The sequence below is a fragment of the Callithrix jacchus genome, chromosome 4, assembly GCF_049354715.1.
Source record: "Callithrix jacchus isolate 240 chromosome 4, calJac240_pri, whole genome shotgun sequence".
Classification (NCBI taxonomy): domain Eukaryota; kingdom Metazoa; phylum Chordata; class Mammalia; order Primates; family Cebidae; genus Callithrix; species Callithrix jacchus.
In genome coordinates, this window is record NC_133505.1 from 151,132,280 (window position 1) to 151,155,274 (window position 22,995).

Genomic DNA, 22,995 nt, shown 5'->3' on the forward strand with positions numbered 1-22,995 from the left:
CCCATCTGTTAAATGGGACAGTAATAGCCATGGTGATAACTCATGGCTATTGTGAGGATCAAAATAAGATAGTGCAAGTGAAAGACAGTTCACAGGATGGGAGAAAATATTTGCAAATTATGTATCTGATAAAAGTTTAGTATCCACAATAGATAAATAATCCTTGATTCGATCCAAAATGGCCGAATAGGAACAGCTCTGGAGTGCAGTTCCAAGCAAGGAGGCAGAGGGTGAATGATCTTCACATTTACAAATGAATTTTTACTTCCCACAGACCAGGAGATTCCCAGGTGAAAAAGCACCACAAGTCTTCAGCATGGCTGTTTCAGCCAGTGCAGCAGGTCTCTGCACAAAAACTCACACAAACCTGGGCACAAATGGTGCCTGGGACGCCTGGGAGACAGAGTCACCCATTCAACTGAAAGAAAAAGGGGGCTGAAACAGGGAGCCAGGTTATCTGGCTTGGTGGGTCCCACCCCCACAAAGACCAGCAATCTGAAATGCTCTGGACTGAGAATTTCACAGAAAGCACAGGTGGACATGGGACCGTGCTTCCTCTTTGGGAGGAAGGGCATCTGCCATTACTGAGGCAGTCCGCCACTACTGAGGCAGTCCACTACTACCAAGGCAGTCTGCCATTACCGAGGCAGTCCGCCATTACAGAGACAGTCTGCCATTACTGAGGCAGACTGCCATTACTGAGGCAGATCTAACTATACCTCTACAAACAAAACTGCGAGAAATTTCACACAGCAGCTGGGCAGAGCCCACAGCAGCTCAGCAGTGCTTCTGCTGGCAGACTGTGACTAGGCTAGCTCTTTGCTGGGCAGGGCATCTCTGAAAAAAGGCAGCAGCACATCAGGAACTTATAAATAAAGCTTCATCTTCCCAGGACAGAGCACTTGGGAAAAAAGGCAATTATGAATTATTCTGCAGCAGACTTAAACGTACCTGCTCAGCAGCTCTGAATGGAACAACGAAGCTCACAGCTCAGCACCTGAGCTCATATAAGGGACAGACTGTTTCCTCAAGTAGCTCTCTGACCGCTGTATATCCAAAGAGACACCTAATAAAGGAGACCTCATGCTGACACCTGGTGGGTATCCTTCTGGGACAAAGATAACAGAAGAAGAAACTGGCAGCAACCATTACTGTTCTGCAGCCACTGCAGGTGATTCCCAGGCAAGCAGGGTCTGGAATGGACCTCCAGCAGTCTTACAACAGAGGATCCTGACTGTTAGAGGGAAAACTAAGGAACAGAAAGAAATAACTTCATCATCCACAATAAAGACATCGGCTCAGAGACCCCATCCGAAAGTCACCAACTACAAAGACCACAGGTAGATAAATTCACAAAGATGGTAAGAAACCAGCACACAAAGGATGAAAACACCCAAAACCAGAACGCCTCTCCTCCTCCTAGGGATCAAAACTCCTCACCAGCAAGGGAACAAGGCAGAATGGAGAATGAGTCTGATGAATTGACAGAAACAGGCTTCAGAAAGTGGGTAATAGCAAACTTCTCTGGGCTAAAAGAACATGTTCTAACTGAATGCAAAGAAACTAAGAACCTTGAAAAATTGTTTGATGAAATGCTAATGAGAATAAACAGCTTAGAGAAGAATATAAATGAATTGATGGAGCTGAAAAACACAACAGGAGAACTTCACGAAGCATATACAAATTTCAATAGCTGAATGGACCAAGCAGAAGAAAGGATATCAGAGATTGAAGATCAACTCAATGAAATAAAATGAGAAGGCAAGATTAGAGAAAAAAGAGTGGAAAGAAATGAACAAAGCCTCCAGGAAATATGAGATTATGTGAAAAGACCTAATCTACGTTTGATAAGTGTACCTAAATGTGACGGAGAGAATGAGTCCAAGCTGGAAAACACTATTCAGGGTATTATCCAGGAGAACTTCCCCAACCTAGGAAGGCAGGCCAATATTCACATCTAGGAAATTCAGAAAACACCACAAAGATATTCCTCAAGAAGAGCAACCCCAAGGCACATAATTGTCGGATTCACCAGGGTTGAAATGAAGGAAAAAAATGCTACAGGCAGCCAGAGAGAAAGGTGGGGTTACCCACAAAGGGAAGCCCATCAGACTCACAACAGATCTCTTGGCAGAAACCCTACAAGCCAGAAGAGAGTGGGGGCTGATATTCAACATCCTTAAAGTAAAGAACTTTCAACCTAGAATTTCACATCCAGCCAAACTAAGCTTCATAAGTGAAGGAGAAATAAAATCCGTTATGAACAAGTAATTGCTCAGAGATTTCATCACTACCAGGCCTCCCTTACAAGAGCTCCTGAAACAAGCACTAAACATGGAAAGGAACAACCAGTAACAGCCACTCCAAAAACATACCAAATGGTAAAGAGCATCGACACAATGAAGAAACTGCATCAACTAATGGGCAAAACAACCAGCTAGCATCAAAATGACAGGATCAAATTCACACATAACAATATTAACCTTAAATATAAATGGGCTAAATGCCCCAACCAAAAGACAAAGACTGGCAAATTGGACAAAAAGTCAAAACCCATTGGTGAGCTGTATCCATGAAACCCATCTCACATGCAAGGATACACATAGGCTCAAAATAAAGGGATGGAGGATGATTTACCAAGCAAATGGAGAGCAAAAAAAAGCAGGAGTTACAATTCTATACTCTGATGAAATAGACTTTAAACCAAGAAAGATCAAAAGAGACAAAGAAGGGCATTACATAATGGTAAAAAGATCAATTCAACAAGAAGAGCTAATGATCCTAAATATATGCTCTCAATACAGGAGCACCCAGATACATAAAGCAAGTTCTCAATGACCTACAAAGAGACTTAGACTCCCACACAATAATCGTGGGAGACTTTAACACTCCACTGTCAATGTTAGACAGATCAACGAGACAGAAAATTAGCAAAGATATCCAGGACTTGAACTCAGATCTGGACCAAGCAAACCTAATAGACATTTACAGAACTCGCCACCCCAAATCCACAGAATATACATTCTTCTCAGCACCACATCACACCTACTCTAAAACTGACCACATAATTGGAAGTAAATCACTCCTCAGCGAATGCAAAAGAACACAAATCATAGCAAACAGTCTCTCAGACCACAGTGCAACAAATTAGAACTCAAGATTAAGAAACTAACTCAGAACTGCACAACTTCATGGAAACAGAACAACTGGCTCTTGAATGTTGACTGGATAAACAATGAAATGAAGGCAGAAATAAAGATGTTTTTCAAAACCAATGAGAACGAAGACACAATGTACCAGAATCTCTTGTCTAGAGAAAAGTTTATAGCAATAAATGCCCACATGGGAAGCAAAGAAAGACCTAAAATTGACAGCTTATCATAAAAAATGAAAGAGCTAGAGAGCAAGATCAAGAAAACTGAAAAGCTAGCAGAAGACAAGAAATAACTAAGATCAGTGCAGAACTGAAGGAGATAGACACACAAAAATCACTTCAAAAATTAATAAATCCAGGAGCTGGTTTCTTGAAAAGATCAACAAAATAGACCACTAACCAGATTAATAAAAAAGAAAAGAGAGAAGAATCAAATAGATGCAATAAAAAATGATACAGGGGATATCACCACCAATTCCAGAGAAGTACAAACTACCATCAGAGATTACTACAAACCACTCTATGCACATAAACCAGTAAACCTGGAAAAAATGGATAAATTCCTGGACACTTGCACCCTCCCAAGCCTAAACCAAGAAGAAGTCGAAACCCTGAATAGACTAATAACAAGGGCTGAAGTTGAGGCAGCAATTAATAGCCTACCAACCAAAAAAAGCTCACATCCAGATGGGTTCACAGCCAAATTCTACAAAGAGGAGCTGGTACCATTCCTTCTGAAACTATTCCAAACAATCCAAAAGGAGGGAATCCTTCCCAAATCATTTTATGAGGCCAACATCATCCTGATACCAAAACCTGGCAGAGATTCAACAAGAAAAGAAAATTTCAGGCCAATAATCATGATGAACATTGATGCAAAAATCTTCAATAAAATATTAGCAAACCGATTGCAACAGCACATCAAAAATCTTCTCCATCATGATCAAGTAGGCTTCATCCCAGGGATGCAAGGCTGGTTCAACATATGCAAATCTATAAATGTAACCCAACACATAAACAGAACTAAAAACAAAAACCACATGATTATCTCAATAGACTCAGAGAAGGCCTTTGACAAAATTCAACAGCCCTTTATGCTAAAAACTCTCAATAAACTAGATATCGATGGAACATATCTCAGAATAATAAAAGCTGTTTATAACAAACCCATAGCCAATATCATACTGAATGGGCAAAAACTGGAAGCATTCCCTTTGAAATCTGGCAGTAGACAGGGATGCCCTCTCTCATCACTCCTATTCAATATAGTATTGGAAGTTCTAGCCAGAGCAATCAGGCAAGAAAAAGAAATACAGGGTATTCAATTAGGAAAGGAGGAAGTCACGTTGTCTCTATTTGCAAACAACATGATTGTATATTTAGAAGACCCCATCATCTCAGCCCAAAATCTCCTGAAACTGATAAGCAACTTCAGCAAAGTCTAAGGATACGAAATCATCGTTCAGAAATCACAAGCATTCCTGTACACCAATAACAGACATAAAGACAGCCAAATCAAGAACCAACTTCCATTCACAATTGCTACAAAGAGAATAAACTACCTAGGAATACAACTAACAAAGGATATATAGGACCTCTTCAAGGAGAACTACAAATCACTACTCAAGGAAATAAGAGAGGACACAAACCAATGGAAACATATTCCATTCTCATGCTTAGGAAGAATCAATACTGTGAAAATAGCCATACTGCCAAAAGTAATTTATAGATTCAACACTATCCCCATCAAGCTACCTATGACCCTCTTCAGAGATCTGGAAAAAAACCACCTTAAACTTCATGTGGAACCAAAAGAGAGCCCACATAGCCAAGACAATCCTAAGCAAAAAGAACAAAGCTGGAGGCATTACACTACCTGACTTCAAACTATACTACAAGGCTACAGTAATCAAAACAGCATGGTACTGGTACCAAAACAGAGATATAGACCAATGGAACAGAACAGAGGCCTCAGGGGCAATGCCACATGTCTACAACCATCTGATGTTTGACAAACTTGACGAAAACAAGCAATGGGGAAAATATTCCCTGTTTATAACTGGTTAGCCATGTGCAGAAAGCTGAAACTGGACCCCATCCTCACACCTTACACTAAAATTACCTCCAGATGGATTAAAGACTTAAACGGTTTAAGACCTAACACCATAAAAACCCTAGAAGAAAATCTTGGTAAAACCTTTCAGGACATAGGCATAAGCAAGGACTTCATAACTAAGACACCAAAAGCATTGGCAACAAAAGCCAAAATAGATAAATGGGATCTAATTAAACTCCAGAGTTTCTGTACAGCAAAAGAAGCAATCACTGGAGTGAACTGGCAATCAACAGAGTGGGAAAACATTTTTGCAATCTACCCATCTGACAAAGGGCTAATATCCAGTATCTACAAAGAACTAAAACAGATTTACAAGAGAAAAACAAACACACTCATTCAAAAGTAGGCGAAGGATATAAACAGACACTTTTCAAAAGAAAAATTATATCAGGCCAACAAACATATGAAAAAATGCTCATAATCACTGGCATTAGAGAAATGCAAATCAAGACCACATTGAGATGCCCTCTGATGCCAGTTAGAATGGCGATTATTAAAAAATATGGAGACAACAGATGCCGGAGAGGATGTAGAGAAATAGGAACACTTTTACACTGTTAGTGGGAGAGTAAATTAGTTCAACCATTGTGGAAGACAGTGTGGCGATTCCTCAAGGATGTAGAAATAGAACTTCTGTTGACCCAGCAATCCCATTACTGGGTATATATCCAAAGGATTATAAATCGTTCTAGTATAAAGACACATGCACACATATGTTCATTGTGGCACTGTTTACAATAGCAAAGACCTGGAACCAACCCAAATGCTCATTGATATCAGACTGGACAGGGAAAATGTGGCACGTATATACTCTGGAATACTATGCAGCCATAAAAAAAACGATGAGTTTGTGTCCTTATTAGGGACATGGATGAACCTGGAAACCATCATTCTCAGCAAACTGACACAAGAACAGATAATCAAACACTGCATGTTCTCACTCATAGGTGGGTGTTGAACAATGAGAACACATGGACACAGGGAGGGGAGCATCATACATGGGTCTATTGGTGGGGATTAGGGGAGGGACAGCAGCCTGTAGGGAGTTGGGGAGGGATAACGTGGGGAGAAATGCCAGATATAGGTGACGGGGGGATGGAGGCATCAAACCACATTGCCATGTATGTACCTATCATGTATGTACCTATGCAGCAATCCTGCATGTTCTTCACATGTACCCCAGAGCCTAAAGTGCAATTATATATATATATAAGAAGAATTCTTTTTTGTGTGGTTTTTTTTTTTGAGATGGAGTCTTGCACTCCAGGCCGGAGTGCAGAGGTTTGATCTTGGCTGGCTGTAACCTCCGCCTCTTGGGTTCAAGCAATTCTCCTGCCTTAGCCTCTCAAGTAGCTGGGACTACAGGCATGTGCCACCACATCTGGCTAATTTTTGTAGAGATATGTTTTTAACATGTTGTCCAGGCTGGTCTTGAACTCTAGACCTCAGGTGATCCGCTTACCTCAGCTTCCCAAAGTGGTAGGATTACAGGCATGAGCCACCATGCCCAGCCAAGAATTATTATAACTCAGCAATCTAAAGAAAAATAACCCAATTGAAAAAAGAGCAAAGGAATGGATATTTCTCAAAAAAGATAAATAAATGACTAATAATTATTGTCCATGAAAAGATGGTCAACATCATTAGTCATTTAGGGATATGCAAATCAAAACCACAGCGAGATTTTTCTACTTTACGCCCACTAGTATGGATGTAATAAAAATGGAAAGAAATACATGTTGGCAAGGATGTAGGAAAATTAGAACCTTATATTGCTTGTGAAAATGTAAAATAGCGTAGCAGTTTTGAAAAATATTTTGGCAGTTCTTCAAAAAGTTAAGCATTGAGTTATCATATAACTCAGTCATTTCTAAGTTATATGCCCAAGAAAACTGAAAACATATGTTCACACAAAAACTTGTATATGGATATTCATGACAGCATTATTCATAATAGGCAAAAAGTGGAAGCAACCAAAATGCCCATCAGCCGCTGAATGCATCAGCAAAATATGGTCATTTCATACAATAGACTATTATTCAACCATGCAGGAAATGCTGTACTGATACAAGCTACAACCTGCAAACATAATGCTAAGTGAAAGAAGTCTGGCACCAAAGGTGCCATCTCATGATTCCACTTATATGAAATCCACCATAGGGAAATCCATAAAGAGAGGAAGCAGACTAGTGGTTTACTAGGGCTGGGAGGCTGGCAGGGAATGGGGGAGTAACCGCTAATGGGTTTCTTTTTGGGGTGATTAAAGTGTCTGGAATTAAGATCGGATGATTGTTGCACAACTTTGTGCGTATACTAAAAAAACCACATAATCGTACATCCGTTAATTCTAGATGGATTTTATGGCCTGTGAATTATATCTATAATGACAAAAAATAAGGTAAGAGATGGGAGGTGGTACCATGCCCCTAACATGGTAAGCACTCTAAGTGTTAGTTATTTCTGCTCGTGCTGTCATGATCTTCATTATTACTGAAAAAAACTTCATTCATTATTCCTAAAAATATTAATTTATTATGGTTATATGATTTCCAGTTCTTTTCTTCAAATTATACAAATATTAGCCACTCGGTGCTGGCCAAATATTTTCAAAGGTCTGTATTTGTGAGCCGGTCCTGGGATGGAAAGCCTTTGAATTACTGTGTGTGTTTGTGTTACCCAATTGCTTACACTGCATCTTCTTACTATAAAATAAAGTACTTCTTGGCAGATCATATGACATTTATAGATTTTTCTTCTTTCTTTCTTTTATTCGATTTATATGATTGAGTACTCTCAACTCCTGTGATGGAGAGAAAGCAAAGAAACCAAGAATAGGAGAATGCTAAGGGATGCCTCAATCTTTTTGTTTTTTTATTTTCGGTTAAATAATTTTAGTTTATTTCATGGAATAAGGTAAATATTTTACATTTGTTAAAAACTGTCTATGTTGTTCTAGGTTAACTGGCTTACAAAAATACATGTAACACAACAAAATTAAAAAATGAATCAGTGAAGACAAAACAAAAAATAGCATGGATGTTAAAATGTAGCTAAAAGCTGCCAGGCACAGTGGCTCACTCATGGAATCCCAGCACTTTGGGAGGCCGAGGTAGGTAGATCACTTGAGGTCAAGAGTTCAAGACCAGTCCGACCAATATGGTGAAACCCTGTCTCTACTAAAAATACAAAAATTAACCAGGCTTGGTGGCCTGTGCCTGTAATCCCAGGTATTCCGGTGACTGAGGCAGGAGAATCGCTTGAATCTGGGAGGTGCAGCTTGCAGTGAGCGGAGATCAGGCCTCTGCATGCCAGCTTGGGTGATTGAGTGAGACTCCATTTCAAAAAAAAAAAAAAGTAACTGAAAGTAAATACTTAAAAGAGTTTGGAATTCCTCAATCTCGATGAGATATCCTTTCCATGTTTTCTCCTATAGTTAAACAAGATGTTTTTCCTTCTTTTGGGCAGTAGCTGCATAGTATGAGACCTCTATAGTGTGATATACTAACATAATCACACCTGGATGCTTTTTGGAAAGCTTTACATAAAATGCATGTTCCAAATGGACTTTCTTCTTTAATTGGTTATCTAGAATTGACATTTGAATTATGTTTGCTAAATGCATCTGCCATTTCCTAAGCGCTGTGATCCTTTTAGAACTATTAACAGAGGAAACTTGGGGGCATTTTATGGTTATAAGGAATAAATGATATTTCTGCAAGTGTGTAAACATTAATAACTCAGGGCTTATAAGCATGTCAGGATATTTGATTAAGGCCAGGGAAATGCACATTATGTGTCTAGTACAGATCTAAAAGTGATCTGGGTTCTACCTTTCATTTCTGGATTTCCTTCCTCAAGCTTAAAGGGTGTTCTAATTTCATTATTATCAATCTCAAGATCATTTCCGTTTCCTGGTAGTGACTTCTTTTCCCAGGCTCTTTGTTTGGATATGTGGCCTTGTTTGACTTGTCTTTGATAACTGTATATCTGTACCCCTGTTTGCTTTTGCCTGGCTACTGATTCTCAGTGTTTCACTTTGACCCTTGATAAAGCTGTGACTCTGATTCATTTTTAGTGGGGGATTCACCTGATTGGTGGAATCTAGCCTTGCCCTGCCAGGCGGCTGACTGGGTGTTACTCGCTGGTTGGAGTGTATCCATAGAAGGCCTTAGATGGTGGAGTCCTTGCTTCCTCGTTCTCCCTCTTTGTTTGGGGGCACCTCTTTTTTGGTCTAGTACACAGCCTGATCTCTGTCAATTGCCATGTTCTGTATCGCAGTTTTATGGCATGCTTTTCCCCCCACAGAGGGTAGCAGCCTTTTCATAAGTTATAGTGGGTTTTGATACCCAGTCTCTCTCTTTTTTTTCTTTTTTTGAGGCAGGTTTTCACTCTGTCACCCAGGCTGAATGCAGTGGCATGATCACAGCTGCCTGGAACCTTCAACTCCGGGACTCAGGCATTCCCCTCACCTCATCCTCCCAAGTAGCTGGGATGGGACTACAGGTGTGTGCCACCATTCCTGGTTACTTTTTTAAAAGAGATTTTCGGCCAGGCTCGGTGGCTCATACTTATAATCCCAGTACTTCGGGAGGCTAAGGCGGGTGGGTTATGAGGTCAGGCATTCAAGACCAGCCTGATCAACATGGTGAAACTAGGTCTCTACTAAAAATACAAAAATTAGCCATGTATGGTGGCGCATGCCTGTGATCCCAGCTACCCAGGAGGCTGAGGCAGGAGAATCGCTTGAACCCAAGAGGCAGAGGTTGCAGTGAGTTGAGATCGCACCACTGCACTACAGCCTGGGTGACAGAGCAAAACTCTCTCTCTCTCTCTCTCTCTCTCTTTCTCTCTCTGTCTCTCAAAAAAAAGAGTTTTTTGTAGAGATGGAGGCCTCACTATGTTTCCCAGGCTAATCTTGAACTCCTGGACTCAAGTGATCCACCCTCCTCGGCCTCACAAAGTGCTGGGATTGTAGGGTGAGTTATCATGCCCAGGCTTCCCAATGTCATTCTGCTTTGAATTTTTTTAGAATGATTATTGTATCCTAAGCATTTATAGCATTTATATTCTTTACTTTTTATTGCTATAGCTTTGGTAACTATTGGTAATTTAGACATTAAGGAATTATGTATAAAATTGCTGTAGGTGCCTGTGGTTAAATTGTTTTACTAAGATTTCACTTCTAGAGAACTGAAGAATTTACCAAAGTAAAAATGGTCTAGTGTTATTACTTGATTTATAAAAATGAATATGTCACAGTTAATATTAACAATACTATACTCTGAGGTACAGATTAGAAAAATATGCCCCTTATTTGTAACAATGAATGGAGTGACCAAATCTATAGTTTTTCAAATCTATGACTATTATATATTTTTCTGTACCAGGTAACTTTTTTTTCTTTTTTGAGTCAGAGTCTTGCTCTGTCACCCAGACTGGAGTGCAATGGTGCAATCTCAGCTCACTGCAACCTCCACCTTCTGGGTTCAAATGATTTTCATGCCTCAGCCTCCCCAGTAGCTGGGATTACAGGTGTGTGCCACGACACCCAGCTAATTTTTGTATTTCAATAAAGAAAGGGTTTCACCATGCTGGCCAGGCTGGTCTTTAGCTCCTGGCCTCAAGTGGTCTACCTGCCTCAGCCTTCCAGAGTGCTGGGATTACAGGTGTCAGCCACATTGGCCAGCCTGTACCAAGTAGCATTTATTTCTGTGTGCAGGAATATACATGTGCTTGTTACAGAATTGAGTTTATCATATTCTATCACCATGTATTTCCCATAAATCTATTAAGGTAAAATATGTGCCACTTATCATAGTTTGCTGTGATTACATATTTATACATAAACCTATATGATCTTGGAATTTGGAGCCTGGGTGGTGGCCTGAGAGTCTGTGTGTATGAATGTGGGTGGAGAGAGTGAGGCATGGATGGTTTCTATTTTTTTCTACTGGAGTGCCATTCTTCAGTTTCTTTTCTGGAGAGTCGCTGTGAACACTGCTGTGGGGCTGCTCCCTGTGTGTGGCTCTGCCTCAGAACCCACGGAGTCAGCTCCCAGACCTGCTCCATCTCTGGTTACAAGTCAGTGTCGTATTTGCTGGAAGTTAAGAGACAGGGCCCTGTTGATTACTCTGTGCTTCAGTTTGCCCTTATTAGTATTTCTTGGTTCTTCCATCAGTGAGTTTGATTTCTTCACCAAAAAATAATCTTGCACAGAGTCACGATCCTCCCGGCTTTTACAAAACACTGAGCTTTGGAAAGGAAAATGATTACTCATCACAAGTCTAAACAGTAGGATAAAATGTTCCCATTTAGATCAATCAGGGGCCAATTTAATTTTCTAATGAACTTTATAATTGCTTTCCTGCTCTGCCTTTAGGGACTATTATTATACGAGCTTTTCTTCTTTTTAATGTTTCTAGAAGTCAGATTTTCATCTTTGCCAGGAATTAGAGGATCTATAAACGTGTGAAAAAGATGAGAAACAAAGTCACAGATCATCTTGATGATGATAGTCTTACAGTTTTGCAGAAGGTTGAAAAGGCAATAGATATAACAAATTCACGTTCTTGTTATTGAAATGGACAAATTAGAATTCTAGATTCAATACACACTGTGTTTAGACTTAATAAACACCTTCGATAAACTTATTCAATATTTTTTAAATTGACAACCTATTTTGGGGGCTGCATATACTGTAGAGATCAAAGTAGGCATTTCTTTCTTTTTTTCTGAAATAAATACAATCCTTAGGACAAATTAGGCATTTCTTACCCTCTTGGGCTTCTATAAATCAATATGTAATCAAATTAAGATAAGTACTGGGTGCACGTGGAAGGAAGACAGATTGCCTTCAGAGAGTGGGGGAGTCCAGAAGTCTGCTCTAAAGACAAGATGTTTAAAATTAAACCTGCAATGTCCATCTGAATTAAGGAGGTCCAGAACAGGGTGAAGGCAGGCATAGCAGCATGAACCGATATCCTGAGGCAGGAAAGGGCTGGGTTTGTCACCAAGAGTAACACAAAGGTCATTGTGCTGGAGCACACTGAGGAGGGTGAGTGTTCCAAGACAAGGCTTGGCATAGTGTAGGAGAGGTCAGATGATTCAGGGCCTTACAAACCATATTAATTTAGGTGTTCCAAAGTTCGGAGAGTAGATTAGAAGGAATAAGAAAATTTAGGAGATGGTGTCAGGTCATTGGCTTTAGGTTGGAAACAAGAGATGGCAGTAGCTTGGACTGAGGGTTGACAGTGGAACAGAAGAGATGTGGATGGACTTGAGCTCTATTTAGGAATTAGAACCAACAAAAGTTGACACGGGTTAGATTGTGGTATTAGAAGAAAGGATTCATTTCAGCATCATGGCAAGAACAAGTGAACGGATGAAGGTGTTTTCCTCTAGGCGGAATAGATTTGAGAGAGGAGCAACAGTTTAGTTTTTTGATGTGTGAAGGTTGAAATGAGTCTGTGAGCTATCTTGGAGACGTCAAGTAGGTGGTTAGATACATAGTAGTTGTTTATCTCTTGCTGCATAATAAATTATTATGAAACTTAGCAACAAATCTATATTAGTTATCTATTGCTCTGTAACAAGTCACTCCAACATTTGGTGGTTTAAAACAACAAATATTTATTATCTCCTGCAGTTTATTTGGCTAGGAATTTGGGAGTGGCTTAGCTAGGGGTGATTCTGGTCCAGGGTCTGTCATGAGATTGTACTCAAGGTGTTGGCCAGTGGTCCCATCACCTGGTGCTTGACCAAGCCTGGAGGATCTGATTCCAGGATGGCTTATGTACGTGGCTTTTGGCAGAAGGTCTCAACTCTTGCTAGGTCTTGGTGGGAGGCCACAGTTTCTCCCTACGTGGACCTCTCTCTAGGGCTGCTTGAGTGTCTTCATGACATGGCACTGAACTTCTCCTAGAGTGAGAGATATGAGAGAATGCAAGGCGGAAGCTGTAATACCTTTAGTCTCAGAAGCCCCACACTGTCATTTCTGCCATATTCTATTCAGGATTAAGCCCCCCTGCCATTTGAATGGACAGCCACCAAATAATTTGTGAATGTATTTTAAAACCACCACACATGATTTTGTAATTCAGAAGAAAGGTTTGGGCTGGAAATCAGACATCAGGAGTTTTGCCCATAGATGTTGTGGACTGAATAGATGCATGACCACTTAGTAAAAGTGTAAAGAGGTCCAAGACAGATCCTTTAGGAAATCTGACTTGTAGAGGATCTGCTGTGGAGGAGAAGGAAGAAATGGAATCTGGGAAGATAAGAATTTTTCAGGCACGGAGTCGTCTTCTCTATGGAAGCCTATTGGAATGTGTATTTGACCTTCATTTTTAATAATTTGTTCTCTAAATGAATGAAGAATGAATAAATGTCATGTATATGTACAAAGTGTTAATTCTAAGTATGATTATTATTGAAATGCTTATAAAATTAAGAATGGAAATCAGCATTAGGAATGCATAATAACAGGGTGGGAGGTATTGGTAAAAAATTATTTAATGTCCTGACAATGAAATGTCTATGAAGCCTTAAACATGATATTATTAAACAATGTGCATTGTAATAAAACATATGATGTATTTTAAATAAATATAGACTACTACATAAGGGGAGGTTGCATCTGGCTCCTGCTCTCACAGCCATTGCAGTACATTGAGCTCCATAGAGATGGCTTTGGGGCAGCCGACAGCCGGATGGGCACTGGGCGACTCTGTGCCTCGCTGAGGAAAAATAATTAAACATGGCCAAAGGAGATCCTAAGAAGCTGAGAGGCAAAATGTCATCATATGCATTTTTTGTGCAAACTTGTTGTGAGGAGCCTAAGAAGAAGCATCCAGAGACTTCAGCCAGCTTCTCGGAGTTTTCTAAGAAGTGCTCAGAGAGGTGGAAGACCATGTCTGCTAAAGAGGGAGGAAAATCTGAAGCTATGGCAAAGACAGACAAGGCCCATTACAAAAGAGAAATGAAGGCCGGGCGCAGTGGCTCACGCCTGTAATCTTAGCACTTTGGGAAGCTGAGGTCAGCGAATCATGAGGTGAAGAGATCGAGACCATCTGGCCAACACGGTGAAACCCTGTCTGTACTAAAAATATAAAAATAAGCTGGGGCGTGATGGCGCACGCCTGTAGTCCCAGCTACTTGGGAGGCTGAGACAGGAGAATGGTTTGAACCCAGGAGGCTTTTGCAGTGAGCTGAGACTGCACCACTGCACTCAAGTCCGGTGACAGAGCAAGACTCCGTCTCAAAAAAAAAAAACAAAGAGAAAGAAAGAAAGAAAGAGGAATGAAAACCTATATCCCTCCTAAAGGGGAGACAAAAAAGAAGTTCAAGGATCCAAATGCTCCCAAGAGGTTTCCTTCGGCCTTTTTCCTATTCTGCTCTGAGTGTTACCCCAAAATCAAAGGAGAACATCCTGGCTTGTCCGTTGGTGATGTAAAGAAACTGGGAGAGATGTGGAGTAACACTGCTGCAGGTGACAAGCAACCTTATGAAAAGAAGGCTGCAAAGCTGAGGAAAAAATATGGAAAGGAACTTGCCGCATATGGAGCTAAAGGAAAGTCTGATGCAGCAAAAAAGGGATTTGTGAAGTCTGAAAAAAAGCAAGAAAAAGAAAGGAGAGGAGAAGATGAAGATGAAGAGGAGGAGGAATATGAAGATGATGATGATGAATAAGCTGGTTCTAGTGCAGTTTTTTTTTCCTTTTATTTATTTGCTTTTTGAGATGGAGTCTTGCTCTGTCACCCACGCTGGAGTACAGTGGCGCGATCTCGGCTCACTGCAACCTCTGCCTCCCGGGTTCAAGTAATTCTCCTGCCTCAACCTCCCGAGTAGCTGGGATTACAGGCACCTGCCACCATGCCAGGTTAATTTTCGTATTTTTAGTAGAGAAAGGGTTTCTTCATGTTGGTCAGGCTGGTTTCAAACTCCTGACCTCGTGATCCACCCACCTCGACCTCCCAAAGTGCTGGGATTATAGGCGTGAGCCACCACACCCAACCTTTTTTCTTGTCTATGAAGCATTTAATGCCCCTGAACACAACTCACTCCTTTTAAAGAAAAAAAAAATTGAAGTGTAAGGCTATGTAAGATTTGTTTTGAAACCGTACAATGTTTTTTTTTGTGTGTGTAGTTAACACACTACCGAATGCATCTTTAGATAGCCCTGTCCTGCTGGTATTTTCAATAGCCACTAACCTTGCCTTGTGCAGTATGGGGTTTGTAAATTGACAAGGAAATTTAAATCAGTTTCTTGTTGGTGCACAGCACAGATTAGTTATCTATGGGGAGGGCAGGTTTTTCATCTTCAGTTATCTCTGATGCAGCTTATATGAAATAATTGTTGTTCTGTTAACTGAATACTACTCTGTAATTGCAAAAAAAAAAAGAGAGTTGTAGCTGTTTTGTTGAAATTCTGAATGCTTCTAAGTAAATACAATTTTTTTTTATTAATTAAAAATTGCTATGTAAGGAAGGAGCAGACAAAAGTGTCTAGGAGGATGTATCTAAACCTGTTAATACTGGTTTTCTCTGGGCGGATGGAAAACGGGTGATTTAAATTTCCTTCTTTTGGTTTGTCAGAACCTTCCTTAATAAATGTGAATTGCTTTTGAAATACAAATGTTTGAAAATATCCCCTCCCAAAATAAAGAAAAATAATGAAAATAATGATACTTGAAATTCGATTGAGGGGCCAGGCATGGTGGCTCATGCTCACAACCCCAGCACCTTGTGAGAGGCTGAGGTGGGAGGATTGCTTGAGGTCAGGAGTTTGAGACTAACCTGAGCAATATAGCAAGACTCCATCTCTAAAATATATATATTTTTAAATTAGCTGGGCTTGGAGGCTCATGCCGTAGTCTGAGCTATTCAGGAGGCTGAGGTGGGAGGATTGCTTGAGCCCAAGTCAAAGCTACAGTGAGCTATGATTGTGCCATTGCACTCTAGTCTGGAGCCTCAAAAAAGAACAACAACAACAAAAAAAACTTGACTGAGAAAAATTAAGGTACAAAATTTGGCTCTGAACTTCCTGGCAGCCAAGACAAAGTGATACGAAGAAGATCTCTGATCTTTGTCAAGACAGCCTGCTTTATTCCTGGTCCCCAGAGTGAGCAGAAGTGATGTACCTTGCCCTCTAAAGCAATTTCTTTCTTTCTTTTTTATTCTTTTGAAGTATTTCTTTTTAAACTTTTAGGTTCAGGGGTACATGTGCAGGTTTGTTACGTAGGTAAATATGTGTCACGATGGTTGACTTACAGATTATTTAATCATCCAGGTATTAAACCTAGTATCCATTACTTACTTTTCCTGATCATTTCCCTTCTCCCAACCTCTACCCTCTGACAGGCCCTAGTGCATGTTATTCCCTGCTATGTGTCCATGTGTTCTCACCACTTAGCTCCCACTTGAAAGTGAGAAATGCGGTATTTGGCTTTCTGCTCCTGTGTTAGTTTGCTAAGGATAATGGCTTCCAGCTCCATCCATGTCCCTGCAAACAACATGATTGCATTCTTTTTTTATGGCTGCATAGTATTCCATGGTGTATATGAACCACATTCTCTTTATCCAGTTTATCACTGATGGGCATTTAGGTTGATTCCATGTCTTTGTTGCTCTGGATAGTGCTGCAGTGAACATATGTGTGCATGTGTCTTTGTAACAGAGCAATTTAAATTCCTTTGGTTATATACCCTGATATGGTTTGGCTGTGTCCCCACCCAAATCTCATTCCCATGTGTTGTGGGAGGGACCCAGTGGGAGGAAATGGAATCATGGGGGCAAGTCGTTCCTGTGCTGTTCTCGTGATAGTGAATAAGACTCATGAGACCTGATGGTTTTATAAAGAGGCATTTCCCTGTACAAGCTCTCTCTTTGCCTGCTGCCAACCATGTAAGATGTGACTTGCTCCTCTTTGCTTTCTGCCGTGATTGTGAGGTCTCCTCAGCCACATGGAGCTCTAAATCCATTAAACCTCTTTCTTTTGTAAATCGCCCTGTCTTGGGTATGTCTTTATCAGCAGTGAGAAAACAGACAAATACATACCCAGTAATGGGATTGCTGGGCCAAATAGTATTTCTGTCTTTAGGTCTTTGATGAGGAATTGCTATGTAGTCTTCCACAATGTTTAAACTAATTTACACTCTCACCAACAGTGTATAAAGCATTTCTTTTTTTCCCACAACTAACATCTGTTATTTTTTGGCTTTTTAATAACAGCAATTCTGACTGATGTGAAATGCTATGTAATTGTGTTTTTGGTTTGCATTTCTTTAATGATCAGTGATGTTGAGCTTTTTTTTTAACATGCTTGTTGGCCACATGTATGTCTTCTTTTGTTTAAAGCAATTTCATATAAACTACAGAGATGTTCTAAATCTTGGGGGAATTGGAGGGCATACTTTTAAATGTAGGTTCTGTGAAGGCAGTTGGGCAGTCACAGGGTGGATTCTTACATATGACTTAGGTAAGTTTTGTGATTATTTGGTGTAACAAAGTGGTAAAATTTTTAGTATCTTGAGAATACAGTGGTTGATATTCTCTTAGACCAGCTTTGCTTCACATCTCTGGATGACTGGGCCCCACCCGATTCCTTAAGCTGGCTGGTGTCAAGGAGTCTGTATTCCAAGACAGTTCTCCAGGGGATTCTGATATTTAGCTAAATTTGGGAATTTGTGCAGTCTACTATTCTTTTTGACCATGATGACAGTTGGGCTTTATTGAGAATTAACCATGTGCCTCTTGCCACATGCTGATTATTATCTTTAATTCTCACAGCAATTATTTAAGGGCTGTATTTTTATCCCCTTTGTATATAGGAGGAAAATAAGTCATCCAAGGCATAAAGCAGTCAAAAAGCAGCTGAGTAAAGTAGCTGGGAGTTGGGTTTTACCTATAAGGCTGTTGGGATTAAATGAGATAATGTGTACAAAGTGGTTACTTTGTGTCTGGCACATAGAAAGCATTTAATAAATGTCAGTTTTATTATGAGAAAACATATGGATGGAGGCTCTGATAGCATCCTCAATGCATCTATCTCACGATTCCTGTCATCTGTCCTTCAGTGTTATGTCTTAGATCAGAGTTATAGGATGTGTGACTAGGGACTGTTGAATTTCAGGCTTATTTTATTTTTGATTCTTTTATGAGACAGGGTCTCACTCTGTCACCCACGCTGGAGTGCAGTGGTGTGATCATGAGTCACTGCAGCCTCAAACTCCTGGGTTCAAGCAATCTCCCCCCCCACCCTTTCAAGTAGCTGGGACCACAGGCATATGCCACCATGCCCAGCTAATTTTTGTACTTGTTGTAGAAGCAAGGTTTTGCCATTTTGCCCATTTTGCTGGTCTTGAACTCCTGGGCTCAAGCAATCAACTCACCTTGGCCTTCCAAAGTTCTGGAATTACAGACATGAGTTACTGTACCCCGTCCATTTCAGCCTTATTAACATCCCTTTTACAGAGCTGGAACATCCAACTCCAACTTATAGACCAGAAATATTCCTGAATTTCCTTCCTCAGACTTATCTCAGTGGTGCCAGATTGAGTTAGGATTGAGTTTAGCTGCAAGTAAGACAAACCCTTTTATTATAGATTAACTGAGAAAGAACTCATTTTTCTCAAGTAAGCTTCAGTCTGTAGGTGGGCAACCCAGGGCTGGTTACCTGCCAGGGAAATTGGCAGCGTCTCTCTTCCTGGAGGAAGCAGAAGGACCCAGGGCAAGATGTGCATGCCAGTCAAGTCTGTTAATTTTTCTCTAGAATATAATAGTTCTTCTGGGTCTTCCACCCAATATACTTCTGTCTACCACCAGATAGAATTGGGCCAAGTGGTTGTCTCTAGTTGCTAGGTGAGGTGAATATTTTAACTGGCCACCTTGCTACAGGGGAAAAAAATGAGATTATCTTGTAAGTGAGAAGGGGAAAAAGGATGCTTGAGTAGGCAACTAGCAGTAGCTACCACAGTTCACAGTGAGTTCCAGCAAATGGTTCTCTCTCTTTTTCTTTTTTTGAGATGGAGTCTCACTCTGTCGCCCAGGCTGGAGTGCAGTGGCATGATCTTGGCTCACTGCAACTTCTGCCTTTCGGATTCAAGTGATTCTCCTGTCTCAGCCATCTGAGTGTCTGGGACTATAAGAGCATGCCACTACACATGGCTGATTTTTATATTTTTAGTAGAGATGGGGTTTCACTCTATTGGCCAAGCTGGTCTCAAACTTCTGACCTTGTGATTCACCCGCCTTGGCCTCTCAAAGTGCTGGGATTATAGGTGTGAGCCACCATGCCCAGCCATAGTGTTCTCTCTTAAAAATGATGTCTAGAGGCATGGTATCAGTGAAAACAATTCTGATTCTAGAATTCAGGTTACCTGTAATTATATTCTGAAAGAATGATAGGTTGAAAATATGAGTTTTTAAAAGACAAAATTGGAACCAAGTATAATTTCTCCATTTGTCTTATTGTGAAATATAGGAGTTGAGATGAATTAATCTCTCTTCTTGAAAAAAATCACACTGAAGTGGACATGAAAAATGTTTATTGCATCTGTTTTTTTCTCTATGTTTTATTTCAGTATAATCTAGATAACATAAAATTTATTATTTCAGCCATTTTAAGTGTATGTACGTTTTGTTATATAACCATCACTACCATCCTTCTCCCGAATTCTTTTTTTTCTTCTTTTTTGAGATGGAGTCTTGCTCTGCTGCCAGGCTGGAGTGAAATGGCACGATCTTGGCTCACTGTAACCTCTGCCTCCCAGGTTCAAGTGATTCTCCTGCCTCAGCCTCCTGAGTAACTGGGACTACAGGCATGTAGTTAGCCACCATGCCTGGCTAATGTTTTGTATTTTTAGTAGAGACAGGGTTTCACCATGTTAGCAAGGATGGTCTCAATCTCCTGACCTCATGATCCACTCACCTTGGCCTCCAAAAGTTCTAGGATTACTTTTGTGATTACTCAGGCATGAGCCACTGAGCCCAACCTTCCGAATTGTTTTCTTGTTGAACAACTGAAAATATATACCCATTAAACCAGAGGTCCTGAAACCCCAGGCCACAGATCACTGGTCTGTGGAGTGTTAGGAGCTGGGCCATCCAGGAGGAGGTGAGCGGTGGGTGATCAAGCATTGCTGCTTGAGCTCTGCCTCCTGTCAGATCAACAGTGGCATTAGATTCTCATAGAAGCACAAACCGTATAGTGAACTGTACTTGTGAGGGATCCAGGTTACACACTCCTTATTAGAATCTAACTAATGGTGATCTGCGGTGAAACAGTTTCATCCTGAAACCACTCCCTCACTCCCCCACCCCGCACTCTCCCACTCCCCCCGCCACTGGCTCTGCCCATGGAAAAACTGTCATCCACAAAACTGATCCCTGGTGCCAAAATGGTTAGGGACCATTGCATTAAACTCCTCACTCCCCTCTCCTCCTAGCCCTTGGCAACCACAATTTTACTGTCACTATTCTAAGTAACTCATGTAAGTGGAATCATACTGTAGTTTTCTTTATGTGACTGGCGTGTCACTTAGCATTCTCTCCTCAATTGTTTATCCATGTTGTAGCATGTGTCAAAATTTCCTTTTTTGTCAAGGCTGGTTATTATTCCATGTTATGTATATACCACATATTGATCTGTTGATGGACACTTGGGTTGCTTCCATCTTTTAGCTTTTGTGAATAGTGTTCCTATTAACATGGGTATACACATGTCTCTGAGAATCTGCTTTCAGTTCTTTTGGTTATATCACTGCAAATGCTTTTTACTCAGATCCTGTTTCTCCTTGACATAACCCTAGGTAATGGCAGCTAGCTCACTCTTGTCTTGAGGGAAATGCTAAAGTTTTGAAGAAAGATATTTCATCCGCATCTTTTTGTTTGATTCATTCTTTCTGAACTCCAAGAAAATTTGTGATCATGAGTTTTGTTTGATTCAGTCCATAGGCTCAGGGAAGGGAGTAATTCTAGTGTTCCCAAAAGACGCCACTGCAGGGCTGCAATGCAGAAAAACACTAGGTTTTGGGGTGTCATTGGGAAGGAAACAAGAAAGAAAACAGAGAACATTATCCTTTCTTTGCAAAGCCATGTTCAAGATAAATAAGAGGAAGAGCTGTTTTACACTGAAGATAATTAGCAACTTTGAGGTACCCAGTGATGGTGTAGACTGAATTTACAGATTTTTTTTTAAAGGCAAATAAATGTAAGACTCATAGTAGACTATTAAATAAAGATACTGCTGATTTGGGGCAAAACCCTAATCTTTTTTTTTTTTTTTTTTTTTTTTGAGACTGGGTCTTGCTCTTCTGCTCAGGCTTGAGTGCAGTAATGTGATCTTGGCTTGGTGCAACCGTTGTTTCCTAAGTTCAAGCCGTTCTATTGCCTCATCCTCCTTAGTAGCTGGGATAACAAGCACACGCCACCATGCCTAGCTAATTTTTGTATTTTTAGTGAGAAGAGGTTTCACCATGTTGGCCAGGCTGGCCTTGAACTCCTGCCTTCAGGTGATCCACCTGCCTTGGCCTCCCAAAGTGCTGGGATTACAGGCATGGGACACTGTGCCCACCCCAGAACCCCAGTTTTCAACAGTGACAAAAAGTTAACATGATGATCAGCAAGGGGAGTGGCCTGTCAAGAAGGTTTCCTGCACTTTTGCTCAGACAGTGGATTTTATCTGTTTCCCTTGTCCAACCCTACCTGAATAAGCTTTTTAATTAAAAGATGCATTAGTAAGGCTGGGAGCAATGGCTCATGCCTGTAATCCCAGTCCTTCATGTGGTATAGGCGGGTGGATTGCTTGAGGGTGTGCTTTATGGGTCAGTGTTTTAAATGTGAGGTCCATGGGAAGAAATTTTTAGCCCTGATTTTGAAGGGGAATGAGATGTTCCTTTCTGACTTGTTTTTCCCACTTACTATAAATATTTATCTTGGACAAAGGATTACATTTTAGCGGACGTGCAGTCTTACAAATTTAATTATTAAAATGACTCTTCTTCCTTTTTCTATGATCTCACATTTTGTTTTTAACTTGCCATGGCAGATATTAAAACACTCCAAATAAAGACAAAAAAACTCAATAAAAAAATCCAAAAACCACTTCCCGAAATACTCTATTTTTTCTTATTTACAAATGCTATTTATGGTAGTAGTTGGCATTTCATCAAAGTACATAAGCAAAGGACAGATACGCCTCATTTTTTCCCAGGTTTCTATCTTTTTCTGAAAGTGAGTAAAATATTAGGCATTGCGGAAAGTTTCTAGGTAGTTTGGTGTGATCTGTTGGTAGCTTTCCATTTTGTCTTAATCTCCTATTTTTTTTCTTCCCAGTTTATTTATTTTTTTGAGATGGAGTCTCACTCACTTTGTCACTCAGGCTGGAGTGCAGTGGTGTGATCCCGGCTCACTGCAACCTCCACCTCCTGGGTTTAAGCAATTCTCCTGCCTCGGCCTTCTGAGTAGTGGAAATTACAGGCGCCCACCACCACGCCAGCTAATTTTTGTATTTTTAGTAGAGATGGCGTTTCACTATACTGTCCAGGTCTTGAACTCCTGACCTTAAGTGATCTACCCATCTCGGCCTCCCAAAGTGCTGGGATTACAGGCATGAGCCACTGCGCTTGACCTTCTTCCCATTTTAATGACTATTTTGTCTTAAGATACTTGAATTTATTGCAAAATTAGGTGTATTTTAAATGATTCATCGCCCTCTTCCACAGTGTTT

General features: G+C 40.5%; 2 protein-coding genes across 10 annotated transcripts in view; both read left to right on the forward strand.

The window, feature by feature from the left end:
• Positions 1–22,995, forward strand: part of UTRN (utrophin) — a 578,097-nt gene that overhangs the window by 85,662 nt on the left and 469,440 nt on the right. The gene's annotated exons all lie outside the window — the stretch shown is intronic.
• On the forward strand, positions 13,902–14,974 carry LOC100409955 (high mobility group protein B1-like). The gene is made up of 2 exons (XM_002747104.6): positions 13,902–14,263; positions 14,566–14,974. Exons 1-2 carry the CDS (start codon positions 14,026–14,028, stop codon positions 14,955–14,957), a joined length of 630 nt encoding a protein of 209 aa, XP_002747150.4. The 5' UTR covers positions 13,902–14,025; the 3' UTR covers positions 14,958–14,974.

Coding starts and splice junctions, on each gene's coding strand:
- LOC100409955 (XM_002747104.6), top strand. CDS start 14,026: ATGGCCAAAGGAGATCCTAAGAAGCTGAGAGGCAAAATGTCATCATAT. Junction 14,264..14,565: donor AGAAATGAAGGCCGGGCGCA/GTGGCTCACGCC, acceptor AGAAAGAAAGAG/GAATGAAAACCTATATCCCT.